The 20,561-nt window shown below is 48.9% G+C and overlaps 1 protein-coding gene across 3 annotated transcripts; it reads right to left on the reverse strand.

Annotated features, from left to right (window-relative positions):
• Positions 1-8,889: 8,889 nt before the first annotated feature.
• ZNF584 (zinc finger protein 584) lies at positions 8,890-18,076 on the reverse strand. Of its 3 annotated transcripts, none has more exons than XM_074385756.1 (4): positions 17,877-18,076; positions 16,987-17,072; positions 11,422-11,550; positions 8,890-10,392 (listed from the first exon to the last, which is right to left on the reverse strand). In XM_074385756.1, the coding sequence occupies exons 1-4, from the start codon at positions 17,990-17,992 to the stop codon at positions 9,416-9,418; spliced, it is 1,308 nt and encodes a 435-aa protein (XP_074241857.1). In that variant the 5' UTR covers positions 17,993-18,076; the 3' UTR covers positions 8,890-9,415. The 3 variants fall into 3 exon arrangements, with proteins under 3 accessions (XP_074241857.1, XP_039321950.2, XP_039321949.2); XM_039466016.2 differs by having other exon boundaries at positions 16,987-17,113; positions 17,877-17,976; XM_039466015.2 differs by having other exon boundaries at positions 16,987-17,137; positions 17,877-17,976.
• Positions 18,077-20,561: the final 2,485 nt, after the last annotated feature.

Genomic DNA, 20,561 nt, shown 5'->3' on the forward strand with positions numbered 1-20,561 from the left:
CAGGAGAATTGCCTGAACCCAGGAGGCGGAGGTTGCGGTGAGCCGACATCGCGCCATTGCACTCCAGCCTGGGTAACAAGAGCGAAACTCCGTCTCAGAAAAAAAAAAAAGAAAGAAAAGAAGAGAGGTTTGGCCAGGTTTGGTTGCTCATGTCTGTAATCCCAACACTTTGGGAGGTGAAGGCAGGAGGATCACTTTAACATAGGAGTTTGAGACCAGCATGGGCAACACAGCAAGATCCCATTTTTTTTTTTTTTTTTTTTTTTTTTTTGTCTGAGACAGACTCTCACTCTGTCACCCAGGCTGGAGTACAGTGGCACAATCTTGGCTCACCACAACCTCTGCCTCTCTAGTTCAAGTGATTCCTCTGCCTCAGCCTCCCAGGTAGCTGGGATTACAGATGCCTGCCACCATACCCGGGCAATTTTTTTTTTTTTTTTTTAGTAGAGACAAGGTTTCACCATGTTGGCCACGCTGGTCTCGAACTCCTCACCTCAGGTGATCTACCTGCCTCGGCCTCCCAAAGTGTTGGGATTACAGGTGTGAGCCACTGCACCCAGCCATCTGTTTGTTTTTTTTTTTTAAAGGATATTTAAATGGCTCATGGTTCTTCAGGCTTTTACAGGAAACATGGTACTGGCATCTGCTGCCAGTGAGGCTTCAGGAAAACTTACAATGACGTAAAGTGATGGGGAGCCAGCAGGTCATATAACGAGAGTAGGAGCAAGAGAGAAAGGGGGGAGGGGCCACACTCTTTTAAATAACCAGATCACATGTGAACTTAGAATGAGAACTCACTCATTATCATTAGGACAGCACCAAGCCATTCTGAGGGATCTGCCCCCAAGACCCGAACACCTCCCACCAGGCCCGACCTCCAACATTAGGGATTACATTTCAACACAGGATTTGGAAGGGACAAACATCCAAACCATATCAACCTTGGAGGGTACTTCTGTGTTCCAGTCTTCTTATTTGTACAATGGGAATAACAATAGTTCCCAACCCATGCAGTTTTTCTATTAAGTGCATTTCTACACACTAACTGCAAAGTATTAGCTCTTATTCACGTAATGAACAATTTTGTAAGTGTAAATTCAATGCAAAGGAATGACTGTTGAAATGTGTTTGTCTTGCCGGGCGCGGTGGCTCAAGCCTGTAATCCCAGCACTTTGGGAGGCCGAGGCGGGTGGATCACGAGGTCGAGAGATCGAGACCATCCTGGTCAACGTGGTGAAACCCCGTCTCTACTAAAAATACAAAAAAAATTAGCTGGGCATGGTGGCGCATGCCTGTAATCCCAGCTACTCAGGAGGCTGAGGCAGGAGAATTGCTTGAACCCAGGAGGCGGAGGTTGCGGTGAGCCGAGATCGTGCCATTGCACTCCAGCCTGGGTAACAAGAGCGACACTCTGTCTCCAAAAAATAAAAAAATAAAAAATAAATAAAAATAAAAATAAAAAAAAGAAATGTGTTTGTCCTATATTTTTTCTTTTGAGACAGAGTCTCACACTATTGCCTGAGCTGGAATGCAATGGCGTCAATCTCGGCTCACTGAAACCTCTGCCTCCGAGGTTCAAGCGATTTTCCTGCCTCAGCCTCCCAAGTAGCTTGGATTACAAGTGCCCCCCACCATGCCTGGCTAATTTTTTGTATTTTTAGTAGAGATAGGGTTTCACTATGTTGGCCAGGCTGGTCTCAAACTCCTGAACTTGTGATCTGCCCGCCTCGGCCTCCCGAAGTGCTTGGATCACAGGCATGAGCCACTGTGCCTGTCTTGTCCTGCATTTTTACGCATTTAAGAGAGATGCAGTAAAATTTTATCAAAAATATCATTAATTTTCATAAAGTCTGAATGTTTACATACATTTCTATGATTTCTAGTAAATGTTTAATTTTTTTTTAAAGAAACAGCACATTCAAATATAATTGGCTAAAAATAAACTGTGGGTATATCTTTTTATTTGAGACAGGGAGGCTGAGGCAGGAGAACTGCTTGAACCCGGGAGGCAGAGACTGCAGTGAACCGAGATTGTGCCACTGCACTCCAGCCTGAGCGACAAAGCGAGGCTCTGTCTCAATAAATAAATAAATAAATAAATCCAATGTTCATTAATTTCCTGTCTAGATGATCTAGCTAATACTGAGTGGAGCATTAAAGTCCCTGTTATTTTATCAGAGTCTACTTCCAGCTTTAGATCAAATAATATTTGCTTTATGTATCTGGGTGCTCCAGTGTTGGGTACACATATTTTGAGAATTGCTATATCCTCTCGCTAAGTTCATCTCTTTATCGTATAATGATATTCATTGTCTTTTTCTTTTCTTTTTGTAGAAACAGGGGTCTCACTATGTTGCCCAGGCTGGTCTAACTCCTGGCTTCAAGTAATCCTCTCACCTAAGCCTTCCAAAGTGCCGGGAATTTAGGTGTGCACCACCATACCTGACCCTCTTTTGACTTAAAGTATGTTTTATCTAAGTATAGCTACTCCTGCTCACTACATTTTTTATTTGCATGTAATATATTTTTCCATCATGTTACTATCGGTCTTTATGTGTCTTTACAGGTAAAATCAGGCAGGCTTTTTTTTTTTTTTTTTTTTTTGAGACAGAGTCTCACTCTGTCGCCAGGCTATAGTGCAGTGGCACAATCTTGGCTCACTGCAACCTCCGCCTCCTGGGTTCAAGCAATTCTTCCGCCTCAGCCTCTCAAGCAGCTGGGACTACAGGCGCACGCCACCACGCCCAGCTAATTTTTTATTTTTACTAGAGATGGGGTTTCACCATGTTGGCCAGGATGGTCTCGATCTCGTGACCTCATGATCTGCCTGCCTCGGCCTCCCAAAGTACGGGGATTACAGGCTTGAGCCACCATGCCTGGCCAGGCAGGCTACTTCTTAGGCCTACAGGTGGCTTGTTCAAGTGCCAGCAGTGGCAGAGGTGGACCAAACAGGTGTGTGGGTCCTTGGACCCCTGGAAATCATGTGTGGCATGAGTAGCAGCAGTGGCAGGACAATCCTCAAGTTCCTAGGCAGCATGCACAGGCATTACCAAGGTCTACAACAGGCAGGGCTGGCCAGTCCCCAGAACCCCAGGTGGCATGTGTGGGTGGGTGCTGGTGGTGGCAACAGACTGGGTGGGCAAATCCTCAGGCCCCAGGAGGAATGCACAGATGTCAGCAGTGGTGGACAGGGAAGGGTGATGACTAGGGCCCCAGGCAGTGTGGACATCACTCAAGCACACTGTATGGAGCCCTAGGAATCACCAGTGCTTCCCTGTTCACCACTGCTGGCATCTGTGCCAAGGAGAACCTGTCCTCAGGATGTGTGCAAGTGTGTGGTAGCCCTGCTGCTTAGTGGGGGTAGGGCTATTAGTGGCAGCAGCCCCACGCAAGCAGCTCTCAGGCTCTGGGGGGTACACACTTTGGCTCCCTTTGTCCCCAGGGCAACCTCCCAGGTGTACTACACTGCCTTGGGTGTGGAACACTGTAGGTGCTAGAGTGCAGGGCAGCCTACCACACTGCTGGGTCCAACCCGTGTACAGCCACTGCAGCCTTAAAGATGGATGTGGGGGGATGTCAGAGGGGCTCCAGGGTTGTGTAGACGCAGGGGCTGTTGGGTCCCAAGACAGGATACAGTCTGGTTGGGGCCTGGTCTCTCAAAATATGGCCGTGTGGCATCTGACCTTAGATCCAGCAGTGAAGAGGATGGTGTGGGGGGAGGTGGGACACCACATGAGCTCCCTGTATGGAATAATGTCACTGTGCAAACTCTAGACAAATCCCTATGCTAGTCTTAGGACCTGTGACAATTAAGAGGGGGAGGAGGCAGGACACCACATGAGCTCCCTGTATGGAATAATGTCACTGTGCAAACTCTAGACAAATCCCTATGCTAGTCTTAGGACCTGTGACAATTACGGGGATGTGGCCAGGTGCTGTTGCTTTACCCCTGTAATCCCAGCACTTTGGGAGGCGGAGGCAAGTGGATCAATTGACGTCAGGTGTTCAAGAGCAGCCTGGACAACATGGCAAAACCCTGTCTCTACTAAAAATACAAAAATTAGCTGGGCATGGTGGTGGGCGCCTGTTATCCCAGCTATTCAGGAGGCTGAGGCAGGAGAATTGCTTGACCCTGGGAGGCAGAGGTTGCAATGAGCCGAGATCATGACGCTGCACTCCTGGGTGACAGAGATTCCATCACAAAAAAAAAAAAAAAAAAGTCTAGTGAAGCTGAATGAGGTAGCTCATGCCTGTATTCCCAGCATTTTGGGAGGCTGAAAGGGGTGGATAAATCACTTGAGGTTAGGAGTTTGAGACCAGCCTAGCCAATATAGAAAACTCTGTCTCTAGTCTCTACTAAAAATACAAAAATTAGCCAGGCATGGTGGCAGGCACCTGTAGTCCCAGCTACTTGGGAGGCTGAGGCAGGAGAATCACTTGAACGGCAGGCAGAGGGAGGCAGAAGTTTCAGTGAGATGAAATTGCACCACTGCACTCCAGCCTGGGTAACAGAGTGAGTCAAAAAAAAAAAAAAAATACAAAAAAACAAAACAACCTAGTGACATTTTTATTGAGACTGCATGGAATCCACAAACCAACCTGGGGAGGATTAACATATTAAGACTTCCAATTCATGAACATAATAAATGTCCTCATTTACTTAGGCATTCTGCAATTTATCTCAGCAATGTTTTGTAGTTTTCAGTGTACAAGTCTTGCATAATTTTGCAAAATTTATTTCTAAGTACTTCATAATTTTATGCTCTTATAAATTACATTTTTTTTGAGAGAGAGAGAGTCTTGCTCTGTAGACCAGGCTGGAGTACAATGGCACAGTCTATGCTCACTGCAACCTCCACCTCCCGGGTTCAAGCGATTCGCCTGCCTCAGCCTCCTGAATAGCTGGGACTACAGGTGTGTACCACCACACCTGGCTAGTTTTTGTATTTTCAGTGGAGATGGGATTTCACCATGTTGGCCAGGCTGTTCTCAAACCCCTGACATTGTGATCTGCCCACTTCAGCCTCCCAAAGTGTTGGGATTACAGGTGTGAGCCACTGTGCCCGGCCACAAATTACACTTTTAAAATTACAATTTGAGTTGGCTTCCCTTCCCCCTAAAAAAACAGCACAGAGCTTTCCATAGGCAGCAAGGTGGTCAATATCCTATCGAGCAGCCAGTCCTGAGTGTACAGCCCTGGACAGTGGGGGAGCAATGGAAAATGAAGATAATTCCTCCTTCATGGGATTTTTCTGAAGCTGAGGTAGGAGCCATATGGGAATCTACTCCAGACCAGATTGAAGACACTGAAATCAGGAAGAGGCAGTGAAAGCACTTCCCCATAAGACATGCCCACCATTGCCATGGCAGTTTGCCATTGTCTTGGCAACACCCAGGAGCTACTGCCCCTTAGCAGGGCAACATCTGGAAGTTACCACCCATTTTCCAGCCCGTTCTGAATAATATTTGGCATGTCGCATGTTATTAAAAGTGGGTAGGCCGGGCTCGGTGGCTCAAGCCTGTAATCCCAGCACTTTGGGAGGCCGAGGAGGGTGGATCACGAGGTCAAGATATCGAGACCATCTTGGTCAACATAGTGAAACCCCGTCTCTACTAAAAATACAAAAAACTAGCTGGGCGTGGTGGCGCGTGCCTGTAATCCCAGCTACTTAGGAGGCTGAGGCAGGAGAATTGCCTGAGCCCAGGAGGCAGAGGTTGCGGTGAGCTGAGATCGCGCCATTGCACTCCAGCCTGGGTAACGAGAGCGAAACTCCGTCTCAAAAAAAAAAAAAAAAGTGGGTAAATAGGCCAGGTGCAGTGGCTCATGCCTGTAATCCCTTTGGGAGGCTGAGGTAGGTGGATCATAAGGTCAGGGGTTCAGGACCAGCCTGGCCAGCATGGTGAAATCCCATCTCTACTAAAAATACAAAAATTAGCCTGGCATGGTGACGTGCACCTGCAATCCCAGCTACTCAGGAGGCTGAGGTAGGAGAATCGTTTGAGGCACAGGTTGCAGTGAGCCAAGATCACACCACCGCACACCAGCCTAGGCAACAGAGCAAGACTCTGCCTCAAAACAAAACAAAATAAAGTGGGTATAAGCTGGGCACAGTGTCACACCTGTAAACCCAGCACTTTGGGAATCTGAGGCTGGAAGATCACTTGAGCCCAAGAATTCAAGATCAGTCTGGGTACATGGCAAAACCCTGTCTCTTAAAAAAAAAAAAAAATTTTGCGCTAGGCATGGTGGCTCAAGCCTGTAATCCCAGCACTTTGGGAGGCCGAGGCAGGTGGATCACGAGGTCAAGAGATCGAGACCATCCTGGTCAACATAGTGAAACCCCATCTCTACTAAAAATACAAAAAATTAGCTGGGCATGGTGGCGCGTGCCTGTAATCCCAGCTACTCAGGAGACTGAGGCAGGAGAATTGCCTGAGCCCAGGAGGCGGAGGTGGCAGTGAGCCGCGATTGCGCCATTGCACTCCAGCCTGGGTAACAAGAGCGAAACTCCGTATCAAAAAAAAAAAAAAAAATTTAAAGAGATGGTGTCTTGCTATTTTGCTGAGGCTGGTAACGAACTTCTGGGCTCAAGCAATCCTCCAAACTGAGTCTCCCAAAGTGCTGACATTACAGGCATGAGCCACCAGTCCTGGGCCCCCATATATATATTTTTTGAGACAGTCTTGCTCTGTCACCCAGGCTGAAGTACAGTGGCCTCATCTACGCTCACTGCAACCTCTGCCTCCCTTGTTCAAGCGACTCTCCTGCCTCAGCCTCCCAAGTAGCTGGGATTATAGGTACCCACCCACCACGACTGGTTAATTTTTTTGCATTTTTAGTAGAGACGGGGTTTCACCATGTTGGCCAGGCTGGTTTCAAACTTCTGACCTCAATTTTCTGCCTACCTTGGCCTCCCAAAGTGCTAGGATTATAGACATGAGCCACTACGCCTGGCCTAAAACATTTTTTTTAATTAGCTGGATGTGGTGGCATGCAACTGTAGTCCCTGCTACCTAGAAGGCTGAGGTGGATAGAGCAACATGGTTGCATTCCAGGCTGGGTGATAGAGCAAGACTGTTTTTGTTTTTTTTTTTTTTGAGACGGAGTTTCGCTCTTGTTACCCAGGCTGGAGTGCAATGGCGTGATCTCGGCTCACCACAACCTCCCCCTCCTGGGTTCTGGCAATTCTCCTGCCTCAGCTTCCTGAGTAGCTGGGATTACAGGCACGCACTACCATGCCCAGTTGATTTTTTTTGTATTTTTAGTAGAGACGGGGTTTCACCATGTTGACCAGGATGGTCTCGATCTCTTGACCTTGTGATCCACCCGCCTCGGCCTCCCAAAGTGCTGGGATTACAGGCTTGAGCCACCGCGCCCGGCGAGCAAGACTCTGAAAAGGTGCCATAAACCACAAGATCTGGATCCATACGTTGGTTATCCCACCTGTTAATCCCTTGAGCCCCAGAGGGAGTGCCCTGACACTGTGACAGCAAAAACTTGACAATGACAAAGGCCACAGCATCCAGAGACACCAGAAGCACTGGATGGGTCACAAAAGGCACATCCCAGGACTACAGAATCTTTCAGTCTCACGGTAATGGCAATGAGAGGTAAGCAGCCCAGAGAGGATATGAGAATCCAGAAAGCCTATAGATTATCTGCTGACAGTAACCTTGCCACAAATAACAGGTCTGTAATTGCTGAGAAGTTCTGGTATCCTCACCCCATAAAACCTCAGTTGCTGAACATTTGTGGATGCCTCTTTAGAGTAGGCGCAAGCCCTCTTGTTTACCAGATACTTCACTCCATACTACTTACTCGGTATTTCTATGCCCACTTACTGTACCCAACAGGCCCCTATAAGTTTTATAGTCAGTCTAGAACTTACCTCCATGTTCCAGATTTTGGAGAATATGGCTTCTGAGCTGAATCTGGAAACAGCTCCTTCTGACCATTGCTGGAAGTTCTGGAACATTCCCTGGGAACAAGGAACCCAATGTTTTCTGTCCATAAACATACAGATCTCACACCAACTATCCCCTTCTTCAAGGTGAGCTCTGGACCCACAAACATGCCTGACATCCAGGCTACAGGTCTTTCTTTCTCTGAATGACTCAGGGGCCAATACAAATTAGGCCAACTTGACTAATTAGGCCAACTTGTCATCCTGCCATCCCCACTGAGGCAGAAAAAAACTCAAGAGATCACCTCCACAAAAGCCACTTCCTCAACCTATGGCGATAGTGCCTGATTCTATTCTCAATCTCTCCACACACAGGGATCAGAACCTCAATATTAAAAGTGACTTGGTGGAGCACAGTGGTTCACAACTATAATACCAGCACTTTGGAAGGCTGAGGCAAGAGGAGTGCTTGAGGCAAGGAGTTCATGACCAGCCTGGGCAATGTAGCAAGATCTTTCTCTACAAAACATTTTTAAAATTAGCCAAACATGGTGGCACGCAAGTGCAATCCTAGCTATTCGAGAGGCTGAAGCAAGAGAATCACTTGAGTCCAGGAGTCCAAGCCCACAATGAGCTAGGATCATACTACTGCACTCCAGCCTGGGCAAGAGTGTGAGACCCTGTCTCTAAAAAAACTAGGCCAGGTGCAGTGGCTCCTAGCACTTTGGGAGGCCAAGGCAGGAGGACAGCTTGAGGCTCAGAATTTGAGACCAGCTTGGGCAAAGTAGGGAGACCCTGTCTACCACAATTTAGCCAGCTGTGATGGTGCGCACCTATAGTGCCAGCTACTTAGGAGGCTAAAGCAGGAAGATCCCTTGAGACCAGGAGTTCGAGGCTGTGGTCAGCTGTGATGGCACCACTGCACTCCAGCCTGGGCAACAAAGCAAGACCATCTCAAAAAAAAAAAAAAAAAAAAAAAAAAAAATTTTTAAGTGGCTTAAGCAATAAAACCTTTTTATTACCACAGTCCAGTGCAGTATGAGACAGTCCGTGCTAGGGCATGACAAATACCCCATGTAATATCAACCATTTCCATGAAAATGGTAAACCTTCTCAACAAGCCCCCAGCATATACCAGCTCAGCTCCTCTGGCCAGAGCTGGATCATGATCACAGCTAAACCATTCAGGGGTAAGGAAAGAGCTGTTTTGGGCTCCACCATTAATGACTGTCTACAGTTCAGAGCAAGGAGCCCAAGGTCTGCTGTACCACTCGCTGCAGGGACCTTACAGGATGGACAGAAGTGGATGGCTTCTATCACAGAAACTGACAGTGACATGACACTGCCAACAGCCCAAGGAAAGTCAGAGTCCAACGTGGCTCCTGAAAGGTTCCCACAAACCAGGCACACACGGGAACTCTCCCCAGGGTGAGATACACAAGGTTAAGCTTCTTTCACATGGCACTCTCATGGTCACTCTCCTCAATCTTCTTTCTGGAATAAGACCTTTTCTAGCAGCTAACAACTTTCCCACGTGACCTGTCCTCCTGAGGCCTTTCTGAAGTATGAACTTTCTTGTGCTGAAGGAGAGAAGAACTATGTTTGAAGGCTTTCCCACATTCTGTACATTCATAAGACCTCTCTTCAGTGTGGAACTGCTGGTGCCGATTTCGGTAGGACCTAGTAGTAAAGGTTTTCCCACACAGGCTACATTCATAGGGCCGTTCCCCAGTGTGGACTTTCCAGTGCTGATAGAGGCCTGAACGAGTCACGTAGGCTTTCCCACACTGCTTGCATTCAAAAGGCCTTTCTCCAGTGTGAACTCGCTGGTGAAGAATGAAGCTATTACTGTATTTAAAGAACTTCCCACATTCTGCACACTCATAGGGCCTTTCTCCAGTGTGCACTTTCTGGTGCCTAATGAGGGTAGACAGAACACTGAAGGTCTTCCCACATTTGCTGCACTCATAAGGCCTTTCTCCAGTGTGAATCCTCTGGTGTAGAACAAGTGCATCTTTGCGGTTGAAGGTTTTCCCACATTCACTACACTTAAAAGGTTTTATGCCTGTGTGAACCTTCTGGTGTTTCCTCAGCTTAGACGGGTAACTGAAGGCCTTCCCACACTCATTACACACATGGGATGTTTCTCCAGTGTGAATTTTTCGGGGGTTAATATGAGTTGACTTCTCCCTGAAAGCACTTCTGCCTGCTGGGCATCTGAAGGGTCTCTCTTCAGAGTGAGTTATCAGATGATCAAGGAGGGCAGAGGCCTTCAAGAACACCTTCCCACAGTCACTGCATTTGAACAGCTTCTCTGCCACATGGACTCCTTGCTGTTGCCCACAACTGGAACTTGGTGGGAAGGCTGCCTTACACTCAGTGTACCTTCTTGGTTTCCCCTCAGTACAAGTGTCTTGGTGCTGGATGACTCTGTAGCTCTTCATATGCTTGGGAGGGGCTCTCTCACCCTCCACTCTACACAGACCATCTGAAAGCAGAGATGAATCTATTACTGAGAGTTGAACTCGAGGGAGGAGGTACCTTCATCCCCAATGCATGTTAGACATACCCAAAAGGACTTCATAGAATTGCTGAAAGATTGCTGGGAAAGGTCTGGGTTAGAAAAGGCTGGCCCAACTGAACATGGCTCCATCAGACTACAGAATAAGAAAGATCACTTAAAAAAAAAAAAAAGAAGGGCCGGGCGCGGTGGCTCAAGCCTGTAATCCCAGCACTTTGGGAGGCCGAGACGGGTGGATCACGAGGTCAAGAGATCGAGACCATCCCGGTCGACATAGTGAAACCCCGTCTCTACTAAAAATACAAAGAATTAGCTGGGCATGGTGGCGCGTGCCTGTAATCCCAGCTACTCAGGAGGCTGAGGCAGGAGAATTGCCTGAACCTAGGAGGCGGAGGTTGCGGTGAGCCGAGATCGTGCCATTGCACTCCAGCCTGGGTAACAGGAGCGAAACTCTGTCTCAAAAAAAAAAAAAAAAGAAAAAAGAAAAAGAAAGATCTCAACTGAAATGAGGGCACAAGATAGGGTGCAGTGCAGGGAGAAGAGGTGGGGTCACCAAGTCACGCCTCTGCAAAGGGTTTCAGCAGGACTTTGGCTGCTGGGGACAGGAGAGCACTGTGAGAAGGCAAGTGTCTAGTTCCAGCAAAATCTGATTGCAAAATAGTAGCTGGTGTTTAAGTATTAATTAAGGGTTGGCTGAAGTTCAAATACCTATTTAACGATATACGCACATCTCAAGTCATGCACTGAGTGGCCAATAGTAGACAGCTCTGCATAGATACAGAGAAGGGCAATCAAGCGACCAAGGCCAAAGAGGCAGGAACACACAGAGCCTCAAAGTCACAGTGGAGATGGCAGACTGCACCACGTTCAGATAAGAGGAAAGGTGGAAATAAGGTATGGTCACTGCCCTCAACACCAAGGTATGAGTGTATGCAGGTACCCAGCATTCTGTGAGCCCACTGCTGAAACCAAGGTATTCCCCTCTGCTCCACTCACCAAGACCAGCACCAGGACCTCTGCTGGCTTCTGTTCTGCTGACTAGAGTCACATCCACCCAGCTGGGCACGCAGGACTGTTCATCATCCACCAGTTGGGTAAACACAGGGGATCTTGAAGGCGCAAGTCCTGGGGTGGATAGGTAGTAAAAGAAACAGGCTGGGCATGGTGGCTCATGCCTATAATCCCAACACTTTGGAAGGCTGAGGCAGGAGGATGACTTAAGGCCAGACATTTGCAACCAGCCTGGGCATCATAGTAAGACCCCATCTCTTCAAAAATTATATAATTTTTGGGTGGCATGGTGGCTCACATCTATAAGCCCAGCACTCTGGGAGGCCGAGGCAGGTGGATCATGAGGTCAAGAAATTGAGTCCAGCCTGGCCAACAACGTGAAACCCCGTCCCTACTAAAAAATGCAAAAAAGTAAAATAAAAGAATTAGCCGGGCATAGTGGCATGTATCTATAGTCCTAGCTACTCGGGAGCCTGAGGCAGGAGAATCACTTGAACCCGGGAGGTGGAGGTTTCATTGAGCTGAGATGGCACCACTGCACTCCAGGTTGGGCAACAGAATGAGACTTTGTCTCAAAAAAAAAAAAAAAAAAAAAAAAAATCAAAACCAAAAACCAAATCAACAACAGAAATTTGGGAAACTCATACATTTAAGGAATTTAAAGAAAACTTTCCTAAAAATCCAGAGTCAAAGAAAAAAAAGCACATGAAAATTACAAAGTACTTTGAGAGGAATGAAAATTAAAACACAACAAACAAAAAACTATGGGATGCAGAAAATGCAGTGCTTAGCGGGAGCATTACAGCTATAAATACCCATATTTTTAAAGATCTCAAACCAGTAACCTAACTTTACACCTCAAGAAACAAGAAAAAGAAACTAAAGCCAAAGATAGCAAAAGGAAGGAAATAGTAAAAATCAGAGCAGAAACAAGTGAAACAGAGAATAGGAAAATAAAGAGAATCAACAAATCAAAATTTGGTTATTTGAAAAGATAAACTAAATTGGCAAATGTTTACCTAGAGTGAAAAAATAGAGAGTAGACCCAATATTACCACAAACAGGAATGGAAAACGGACATCACTAGTGACCTTATAAAAATTAAAAGATTATCATGAAGGAAGCCTGGCGCAGTGGCTCAAGCCTGTAATCCCAGCACTTTGGGAGGCCGAGGCGGGTGGATCATGAGGTCAAGAGATCGAGACCATCCTGGTCAACATGGTGAAACCCCATCTCTACTAAAAATACAAAAAATTAGCTGGGCATGGTGGCACGTGCCTGTAATCCCAACTAGTCAGGAGACTGAGGCAGGAGAATTGCCTGAACCCAGGAGGCGGAGGTTGCGGTGAGCCGAGATCACGCCATTGCACTCCAGCCTGGGTAACAAGAGCGAAACTCCGTCACAAAAAAAAAAAAAATTATCATGAAATACTATGTACAAATGCATGCCAACAAATAAGGTAACTTAGATGAAATGCACAAATTCCCAAGTTGACTCAAACTACCAAAATTGATTCAAGAAGAAATAGAAAATCTAAAAAAACACATAAAAAAAAAAGTTTTCTTGTTGTTATTAAAAAACTTCCCCCCACCACACACACAACCCCAAGCCCTAATGACTTCAATGGTCAATACTAACAGTAAAGAATAAGAATTAACACCAGGGCCGGGCGCAGTGGCTCACGCCTGTAATCCTAGCACTTTGGGAGGCCCAGGCAGGTGGATCACGAGGTCAAGAGATCGAGACCATCCTGGTCAACATGGTGAAACCCCGTCTCTACTAAAAATACAAAAAATTAGCTGGGCATGGTGGCGGGTGCCTGTAGTCCCAGCTACTCAGGAGGCTGAGGCAGGAGAATTGCCTGAACCCGGGAGGCGGAGGTTGTGGTGAGCCAAGATTGCACCATTGCACTCCAGCCTGGGTAACAAGAGCGAAACTCCGTCTCAAAAAAAAAAAAAAAAAATACAAAAAAAACAAAAAAAGAATTAACACCAATACTTAATAAACTCTTCCAGAAAACAGAAGAGAAGGAAACATTTCCCAAATTATCCATTGAAGCCAAAATTACCCTCATATTCAATACAACAACATTGTAAGAAAACTACACTGTCAGGTATGGTGCCTCATGCCTGTAATCCCAGCACTTTGGGAGGCCAAGGCAGGCGGATCATGAGGTCAAGAAATCGAGATCATCCTGGCCAACATGGTGAAACCCTGTCTCTACTAAAAATACAAAAATTAGCTGGGCATGGTGGCGTAGTCCAAGCTATTTGAGAGGCTGAGGCAGAAGAATCGCTTGAACCAGGGAGGTGGAGGTTGCAGTGAGCTGAAGGTGGCAGTGAGCCGAGATCTTGCTACTGCACTCCTGCCTGGCAACACAGCAAGACTCCATCTCAAAAAGAAAAGAAAAGAAAAAGAAAATCAATTACTGTAATACACCACATTAACAGAAGAAAGGACAAAAATCACATGATCATTTCATTAGACATTGGAAAAGCATTTGACAAAATCTAGTGACCTTTCCTTTTTTTTTTTTTTTTTGGTAGAGTTTTGCTCCTGTTGCCCAGGATGGAGTGCAACAGCGCAATTTCAGTTCACTGCAACCTCCACCTTCCAGGTTCAAGAGATTCTCCTGCCTCAGCCTCCTAAGTAGCTGGGATTACAGGCATGTGCCACCATGTCCAGTTAATTTTGTATTTTTAGTAGAGGTGGGGTTTCACCATGTTGGCCAGGCTGGTCTTGAACTCCTGACCTCAGGTGATCCGCCCACCTTGACCTCCGAAAGTGCTGGGATTATAAGTGTGAGCCACTGCACCTGGTTGTGATCTTTCTTTTTTTTTTTTTTTTTTTTTTTTTGAGACGGAGTTTCGCTCGTTACCCAGGCTGGAGTGCAATGGCGCGATCTCGGCTCACCGCAACCTCTGCCTCCTGGGTTCAGGCAATTCTCCTGCCTCAGCCTCCTGAGTAGCTGGGATTACAGGCACGCGCTACCATGCCCAGCTAATTTTTTTTGTATTTTTAGTAGAGACGGGGTTTCACCATGTTGACCAAGATGGTCTCGATCTCTTGACCTTGTGATCCACCCGCCTCGGCCTCCCAAAGTGCTGGGATTACAGGCTTGAGCCACCGCGCCCGGCCTCTTTTTCTTTTTTTTGAGATGGAGTTTCGCTCTTGTTACTCAGGCTGGAGTGCAATGGCACAATCTCGGCTCATCGCAACCTCCACCTCCCGGGTTCAAGCAATTCTCCTGCCTCAGCCTCCTGTGTAGCTGGGATTACAGGCATGCACCACCATGCCCAGCTAATTTTTAGTATTTTTAGTAGTGACGGGGTTTCACCATGTTGACCAGAATGGTCTCGATCTACACTCTTAAGACAGGAAAAAGGAAGTCCCCTCTCCCCATTTCCACTGAATAAAGAACTGGAGGGTCTAACTAGGTCAGTGAGGCAAAGGAAGAAGCAAAACTGTGTCTATTCATAGATGCCATGATCTTATATATGGAAAATAGGAAGGAATCCAATAAAAACCATTTGAACTAATAAACAGATTTAGCAATGCTTCAGGAGACAAGATTAGTATACAAAAAATGACTCTATTTCTACAACTAGCAATGAACAATCCAAAAGTAAATTAAGAAAGCAATTCCATTTAAAATAGCATTAAAAAGTCTGGGTATTGGCCGGGCGCGGTGGCTCAAGCCTGTAATCCCAGCACTTTGGGAGGCCGAGGCGGGTGGATCACAAGGTCAAGAGATTGAGACCATCCTGGTCAACATGGTGAAACCCTGTCTCTACTAAAAATACAAAAAAGTAGCTGGGCATGGTGGCATATGCCTGTAATCCAAGCTACTCAGGAGGCTGAGGCAGGAGAATTGCCTGAACCCAGGAGGCGGAGGTTGCGGTGAGCCGAGATCGCGCCATTGCACTCCAGCCTGGGTAACAAGAGCGAAACTCCGTCTCAAAAAATAAAAATAAAAAAATAAAAAAATAAAAATAAAAAGTCTGGGTACAAGGCCGGGCACGGTGGCTGACGCCTTTAATCCCAACACTTTAGGAGGCCCAGGCAGGTGGATCACGAGGTCAAGAGATCGAGACCATCCTGGTCAACATGCTGAAACCTCATCTCTACTAAAAATACAAGAATTAGCTGGGCATGGTGGTGCACGCCTGTAGTCCCAGCTACTCGGGAGGCTGAGGCAGGAGAATTGCTTGAACCCAAGAGGCAGAGGTTGTGGTGAGCCAAGATCGCACCATTGCACTCCAGCCTGGGTAACAAGAGTGAAACTCCGTCTTAAAAAAAAAAAAAAAAAAAAAAAAATTCTGGGTACAGTGACTCATGCCTGTAATACCAGCACTTTGGGAGGCCAATGTGGATGGATCACCTGAGGTCAGGAGTTCAACACCAGCCTGGCCAACATGGCGAAACCCCATCTCTACTAAAAATACAAAAATCAGTCAGGCGTGGTGGCACACACCTGTAGTCCCAGCTACTCAGGAGGCTCAGGCAGGACAATTGCTTAAACCCCAGAGGCAGAGGTTGCAGTGAGCTGAGATTGTGCCACTGCAATCCAGCCTGGATGGCAGAACAAGGCTCTGTCTCAAGAAAATAAAAATAAAAACAAAAAAGCATCAAAAAGAATAAAGTACTTAAGAATAAATTTAACGCAAGTACCTTTGTACACTGATAATACAAAACATTATTTAAAAAAACAAAACAAGGCCGGATGTGGTGGCTCACGCCTGTAACCCAGCACTTTGGGAGATCGAGGCGGGTAGATCAAGAGATCCAGACCATCCTGGCCAACATGGTGAAACCCCATCTCTACTAAAAATACAAAAAATAGCCGGGCATGGTGACACGTGCCTGTGGTCCCAGCTACTCGGGAGACTGAGGCGGAAGAATCTCTTGAACCCAGGAGGCGCAGGTTGCAGTGAGCCGAGATTGCGCAACTGCACTCCAGAAGACAAGATTAGTATACAAATTATCGCCTGGCGATAGAGTAAGACTCCGTCTCAAAAACAAAAAACAAAAAACAAAACATTATCGGAAAAGTAAAAGAGCTAAATAAATAAAACATATCCCATGTTCACTGACCTAAAGACTTAATATGAATATTAAGATGGTAATATTCCCCAAACTGTTCTGATCAAAATTCGTGGTTCAAGGCTGGCCCAGGGAGTTCCCTGTAAAATTTCTTCTATAGAAACGGAAAACCCGGAGCATAGAGAGGCCATGTCTTCAACAGTCACAAGGCCAGGAAGAGGCAGAGCTTGGTGGGATTTGGAGGGCAAACTATGAAACATCTGACCCCCAAAACCTGCTCCACTAGCTCCTGGGGCAAGAGGTGTTGACACTGCTAACAGTACTGCTCAGAGAAAGGCAGGGAAAAAGCCAGGAAAAAGCCAGCCTAGTGCCAGTACCCACAATAACTACAACAGGGAATCTGGGAAGGAAACAGTCCCTGTGGTCTGACTTCGGTATGGACCGAACTTCCCATGGAGAAAATGCAGAGGTAGTCATTGTGCTGGGGGACAGTGTGAGAGACTTACCTAGTGAGCTAAGGAGTGCAAAGTTCTCCAGCATCACATCCCGGTATAGGCCCTTCTGGGTCACATTAAGGAGCCCCCACTCCTCCCTGGAGAAATATACCGCCACATCCTCAAACATCACCAAGCCCTGCAATGATGGGTCCAACTGAGCCTTGGGGTCAATGATGGGCAGAAAAAAACAACGAAAATACGGACAGATGGACACATACATGCCCTTGACCTGTGTCTGAGGGTCCTATCGGATCTCCCAGCGACATTACCTTTCCCTAGGAGCCCCAAGCCCTTCCCCGCCATCCTCCCTACACCTATCTTCCTTCTCCTGCCTCAGAGGAATACCAGAGCTGCTGGTGTCACTGATGCCTCTAGTGGTACTACTGGACGCTGTGTCCCAGCACAAAGTGACAACAGGCTGGTGACCAGACCAATGCCATCTATGTCCAGGGCCAGGCACACAGGCCCCACTCTATCTCCTGCCTGCCACTTCCAGTCCCGGAGATCACAACTCTCAGATGCAACCAAACCTACGCTCATCCTTCTCCCTTAGGTGCCAAGTACCTGGTCTCAGGGCCCAGTCTGCCCTCCTGCTCCCCAGGCACACACTCAGCAGCAGCATGCCTACAGCCCTACACCCTCCAGCACAGCCTCCCCAGCTCGCCTACACCGCCTGGCCTTCCACCCTGTTCTGCACCTGCGCCTCGAGTGCCCGACACAGCCACAACCCCATCCCGCCCCAGTCCTGCGGCACATCTCCAGGGCCTCCCACTGCCACGAGCACGCCCCAGCCCTGCATCAAAGACTCCGAGACCCCGCCCCCCTCCAGCTCTGCCCTGGGACACGCCGCCCCCCGACCCGGCGGCCCTCCTCATTCCTCGGAGGCCCCCTGCGCTCACCTGCACCGCCGCGGCCATTGGACCCTCGGCCTCCACGGAGACGCGTCCGGGACGCGGGGGCCCTCGGCAGCCGCGGAGTCTTCCCGGGAAGCTCTCCCCGCGCGGGGGAAATGCATCCGAAGACAGGGAGCCACTTCCGGGAGCCGCGGGGCAGGCGGGCGGCGCAGGGGCCCGGGAGGCCCACGGCGCCTGTCCGCGAGCGGCAGGTCTGAGGGAGAGGAGCCGCTCGCCGCGGGGGCACGGCGCGCGGAGGGCGCGGCGAGGGTCCCTGCCTTTCACCTCGCCCAGGAGATCACGAGGAAGGCACCCGGGTCCACGCGGGGGGCCTGAGGCGCCGGAACTCCGGGGACTCTGGGAACTCCGTGCCCTGCGCCTCCGCTAGCTCGGCGCCCCTCAAGCCACGACCTCCACTCCCGGCTCTCCTAGCGGCGCGGCGGGGTCGTTGCCAAGGCGACAAGGGAGGACGCCGCTAGCTCTCGGAGGGGGCCGTGAACTACATTTCCCATAAGGCGTCTCAAGGTGCGGCCATGCAGACGTAGCCAATGGCGGCCCAGGAAGGTGAACGGTCTGGCGGGCCTCGTGGGGGGCGGGGCTTCCGGCGTTGGCTTCGGGCACTCTTTGGCGCGGTGGGATGGGTGGGCGGTGGGCGGAGTGGAGGCTCCGCTGGTCCCCAGGAACAGAAGCGAAGGCGCGAGTGTCGGGAAGTTCCGCCTCGGGGACCTGTCGCTGAGCCCCGGTGACCCCGCAGTGGGCGGGCGGCCCCGTGGGGCCCTCGGACCGCGCAGCGCCGGGGCCTCCGCAGAAGCCCTCCTGAGCCCGCAGCCGCCTCGAAATCCTCGCCCTGGTATTGTGTCCGCTTTACGGAGTCCCCACCAAGGCTCAGAAAAGCGTCCCAGCCAGGGCCGGGTGCGGTGGCTCACGCCTGTCATCCCAGCACCTCGGGAGGCCGTGGCGGGCGGATGATGAGGTCGAGAGATCGAGACCATCCTGGTCAACATAGTGAAACCCCATCTCTACTAAAAATATAAAAAATTAGCTGGGCATGGTGGCGCGTGCCTGTAATCCCAGCTACTCGGGAGGCTGAGGCAGGGGAATCGCTTGAACCCAGGAGGCGGAGGTTGCAGTCAGCCGAGGTCACGCCAGTGCACTCCAGCCTGGTACCTGGTGATGGAGTGAGACTCTGCCTCAAAAAAAAAAAAAAAAAGTGGCTGAGTGGACACCCTACACATTCTACCCAAGGGCCATGAGTGGCCAAGATCGGGGCTCAGAAGTCTCTGAATCTTCACAGCACGGCAGGTCCAGCTCAGTCACTTCCCGTAAGATGCCAGGGACTGCATGCACTGACATGGGTGCATGTGGGGCCACGGGGCGCTGCCTGGGAGCCTTCCCTGGATGTTCATGTTGTGAAGTTCTGTTTTCCTGGGAGTAAGGATTATTCTCGCTTGCTGAGATCTGTCATGGTGTTTTTGCCTCTCCTGGACTGGACTCTCACAAACTCGTCATCCTCTATAGGCCCGATGGTACATTCCCACCAGCAGGTGGACCACATGAACTCAAAACTAGTTGTGGCAGAGGGACCCTGAAGATAATGACCCCAGAAGTGGACTGTTCTCACACCTGGTGCCCAGCCTGTGCCCTCACAGGTCTTGGTGCCTCCTTGATTCTGTTGGTTTTTCCACCCTCTTGACAGCTCCCCAGTTCCAATCTTCTGGCCGTGTCCCAACTCTGTGCCCTCCTCTTTTCGTAGTGCCTAGCTGTGCAATGTTTGTCTCTCCTTAACATGTTCTCAGCTGATCCCGTATCCTCAGATAGTCCTTGCAACCCTGTTCCTCAGTAACACCTGTGTATTCTCTCCAGTGGAAACAGGTGGGACTCCCCCAGGCTCATAGTACATGCCTGTCATCAGTAGCCCTGGACTGTCATGGTGGGTCAGTCTGCCCTAGGCTGGACTCACCAACCTGTTCATTCCCCACAGGATTGTCCTTTACAGTTCATGACTTCCCCCAACTGGAGTGCAGACAAGAGCACTGACTGACAGACCAGGTAAACTTAAAACCAGGAATAGCACCAAAGTTATCAAAGAGGCTCAGCCACGGAGATTGCATGCTGGGGATGGAAGTATCCCTGGAGTTGAGCTGTTTCCACAGCTTGTACCCGAGTTATACCTCTGGTGTCTGGGTACCAAGGTCACTAGCCTTGCTGCTTTTCTATGTTCCTGATTCCCTACTAAACAGTTCACCTTTCTGCCTACTTCTCCTGACTCCTGTACCCTGTCCCCTACTTGTCCCCTCTTGCTGCCTAGTTGAAAGACATTGGTAATCTCCTAACATGTCCTGGGCTAATACTTATCCTCAAATCGTTCTTGAAAATCTGTTCCTCTGTGAGATGGGCCTGATCTCTCCCATGGGTGGAGAAGAGGAGTAGGGAGTCCAGGTCCTGAGTCTCTCATAGGCTAAGTATTTCCCCTGAGTCATAAGGCCGGTGGGAGGCAGTGCTGTTTGATTCCAGTAAGTCTCAGACCAAAGGTCTCACTTTTTTTTTTTTTTTTGAGAAAGTTTCGCTCTTGTTGCCCAGGCTGGAGTGCAATGGGACGATCTCAGCTCACCACAACCTCCACCTCCTGGATCAAAGTGATTCTCCTGTCTCAGCCTCCCGAGTGGCTGGGATTACAGGCATGCGCCACCA

Source organism: Saimiri boliviensis, chromosome 14 (genome assembly GCF_048565385.1).
Source record: "Saimiri boliviensis isolate mSaiBol1 chromosome 14, mSaiBol1.pri, whole genome shotgun sequence".
NCBI classification, from domain to species: domain Eukaryota; kingdom Metazoa; phylum Chordata; class Mammalia; order Primates; family Cebidae; genus Saimiri; species Saimiri boliviensis.

Bases quoted from the DNA above. Each gene is read 5' to 3' on its own strand.
- ZNF584 (XM_074385756.1), bottom strand. From the start codon at position 17,992: ATGCATTTCCCCCGCGCGGGGAGAGCTTCCCGGGAAGACTCCGCGGCT. The intron at 11,551-16,986 runs GTAAGTCTCTCA...TATCCACCCCAG, and splicing joins TGCACTCCTTAGCTCACTAG to GACTTGCGCCTTCAAGATCC. The intron at 10,393-11,421 runs GTGAGTGGAGCA...CTCTGCTTTCAG, and splicing joins AGGTCCTGGTGCTGGTCTTG to ATGGTCTGTGTAGAGTGGAG.